Below are 2316 nucleotides of genomic sequence, written 5' to 3'. Positions count from 1 at the left end.
TGCCATAATACTTTAACTGCAGCAATTCCCTTGTTCCTCAATTTTCAGACTTGCCTATCAAGAATGGCAAATGGGATTTCTTAATATAACATCTCTTCACTAACCTCGATAGTTGCAACCGGCACAATAGCGGATGGATTTCCCACTACTTTATTTAACATAGACACATGGAATACCAGATGTACTAATGACATCTCAAGGGGCAATTCCACCCTAAAACCACCTGTCATATCCTTTGAGCGATCCGATATGGTCCGACATACCTTGGGCTCAATTTCCTTTTTTTTTCCCAAACCGCATGACTCCATTCATGGGAGATACTTTCAAGAACACCCAATCATCTACTTGGAATTCCAATTCTCTTTGATGCACGTCTGCATAGGATTTCTGACGACTCCGAGCAGTTTTCATCCTCTCCTGAATGACTTTAACTTTTTCCATAGCCTGATGCACAAGATCTAGCCCTAACAGTTCTGCTTCACCAACCTCAAACCACCCAATCGGATATCTACACTTCCTTCCATACAATGCCTCAATTGGGGCCATCTGAATACTAACGTGAAAGTTGTTATTGTAAGTAAACTTGACAAGCGGCAAATGGTCATCCCGACTACCTTTGAAAGCTAGAACATAAGCTCGCAACATATCTTCAAGCATCTGAATAGTCCGCTCTGCCTGCACATCAGTTTGTGGATAAAAGGCTATACTAAGATTTACTTGAGTACTCAAACCTTGTTGAAATTTCTTCCAAAAGTTTGTCGTGAATTGAGCCTATCGATCGGAAATGATTTAGGCTAGAGTGCCATACAACCTGTCTATTTCTTTGATAGACAGTTGAGCATACTGCTCCACCACAAGAGATGATTCAGCCATATTTTGCACATTTTCCCTACCTTCATTAGACTTTACAAGATAAACTTTCAAACTAGCCACTAGTGAACCTCCATGGCCAACTACCTTTGACATATCGCCCAGTGAGCTAAACTACCCATAGATTTCCAGCTAAGAGCATCCGCCACAACATTGGCCTTTCTCGGGTGATAGAGAATCTCAATGTCATAGTCCTTGACTAACCCGAGCCATCCTTTCTGTCTCAGATTCAACTCCTTTTGCTTGAAAATATATTGAGGCGCTTGTGGTCCGTAAATATATCAACGTGGACCCCATACACATAATGTCGCCAAATTTTTACACAAAAACTACCGCCACAAGTTCTAAGTCATGTGTTGCAGGGTTCTTTCCATGATTCTTGAGTTGCCTAGAGGCATAACTATCACCTTTACATGTTGCATCATTAGTGGAACATCTTTATCACATTTCTCTTACATATGACCTCCTAGGATTTGAGTTCTTCAATAATTTCCTTGATATGGTTACAATCTTTTGTGAATATATGCAACTTGCTCTTCCAAATTCTCAATAAAAGACATTACTGGATGAGTTTTCTTATAGAACCTTCTATTTCAAAGGAATAACATCTTCTAGCCTGCGCACACACCTTCACATCATCGACATGCACGACATTGCATCAAATGTAATGTAACACTGTGCTCAGACCTTTCCTAGACAACCTTTTTCCTCCTTATATGACTAATAGAATTTAAGAAACTACTCCACTTTCCCTTGTGAACATTCTTATGATCTCTCTTTACTGTTCAACACCACCCAAAACGCATATCAATACCCTTCATACATATTCAATTCAGAAAGCGCCACTGGCCCGAACAATATATGCTGGTACCATCTTTTATTTCTAACTGGAATATTCATTCCCATTCTATTTTGCTCATAGTGCATAATTGATAGCCTTATTTTGCCACGCACTTGTCTACCTCCCGTGAACTTGTAATATCATTGTGCATGGTTTAATGAGCTTATCATACCACAACTTCACCACCAGTAGTCTCACTTTCCATTGTATATAGACATGAACTGTCTCTAGATCCCTTAGTTGATATTCAGTGTCACCCAAGTCGGTTGCATTACGGTTAGTCCCTTATACCTTCTATTAACATTTGTTCTCCAAGCGAGTCCACCATTATGATATGAACTATTTTGCGATAACCATGGACCATCTCAATTTATAGATTTCCTTCCCATTTCTTCTCGCCTCATTCTTCCTAGTTAATGAATAGCTATGCACTCTTCCATATGTAACGTGGTCTTTTCCCTTAATTTAGGAATACATCTTGCTCATCTCTCAACACATGTTGGGACACCCATGGGAAGGTATTTTCATCCGCGTATCATTTATCACTTACTTTCTTGTAAGATCTTTAAGAGGCTCTCCATTAATTCCATATGAACTATTGGGTT

At 39.6% G+C, this 2316-nt stretch overlaps 1 protein-coding gene across 1 annotated transcript; it reads right to left on the bottom strand.

The window, feature by feature from the left end:
• Positions 1–270: 270 nt before the first annotated feature.
• LOC142180716 (uncharacterized) lies at positions 271–1916 on the bottom strand. Its single transcript, XM_075252777.1, has 2 exons — positions 1884–1916; positions 271–675 (listed from the first exon to the last, which is right to left on the bottom strand). Exons 1-2 carry the CDS (start codon positions 1914–1916, stop codon positions 271–273), a joined length of 438 nt encoding a protein of 145 aa, XP_075108878.1.
• Between the last annotated feature and the right edge of the window lie 400 nt (positions 1917–2316).

Source organism: Nicotiana tabacum, chromosome 5 (assembly GCF_000715075.1).
Source record: "Nicotiana tabacum cultivar K326 chromosome 5, ASM71507v2, whole genome shotgun sequence".
In the NCBI taxonomy this organism is placed as follows: Eukaryota; Viridiplantae; Streptophyta; class Magnoliopsida; order Solanales; family Solanaceae; genus Nicotiana; species Nicotiana tabacum.
This window is presented reverse-complemented; position numbering and strand designations above follow the sequence as displayed.

Coding starts and splice junctions, on each gene's coding strand:
- LOC142180716 (XM_075252777.1), bottom strand. CDS start 1,916: ATGGAAAGTGAGACTACTGGTGGTGAAGTTGTG. Junction 676..1,883: donor CTACTGGTGGTGAAGTTGTG/GTATGATAAGCT, acceptor ACTGATGTGCAG/GCAGAGCGGACTATTCAGAT.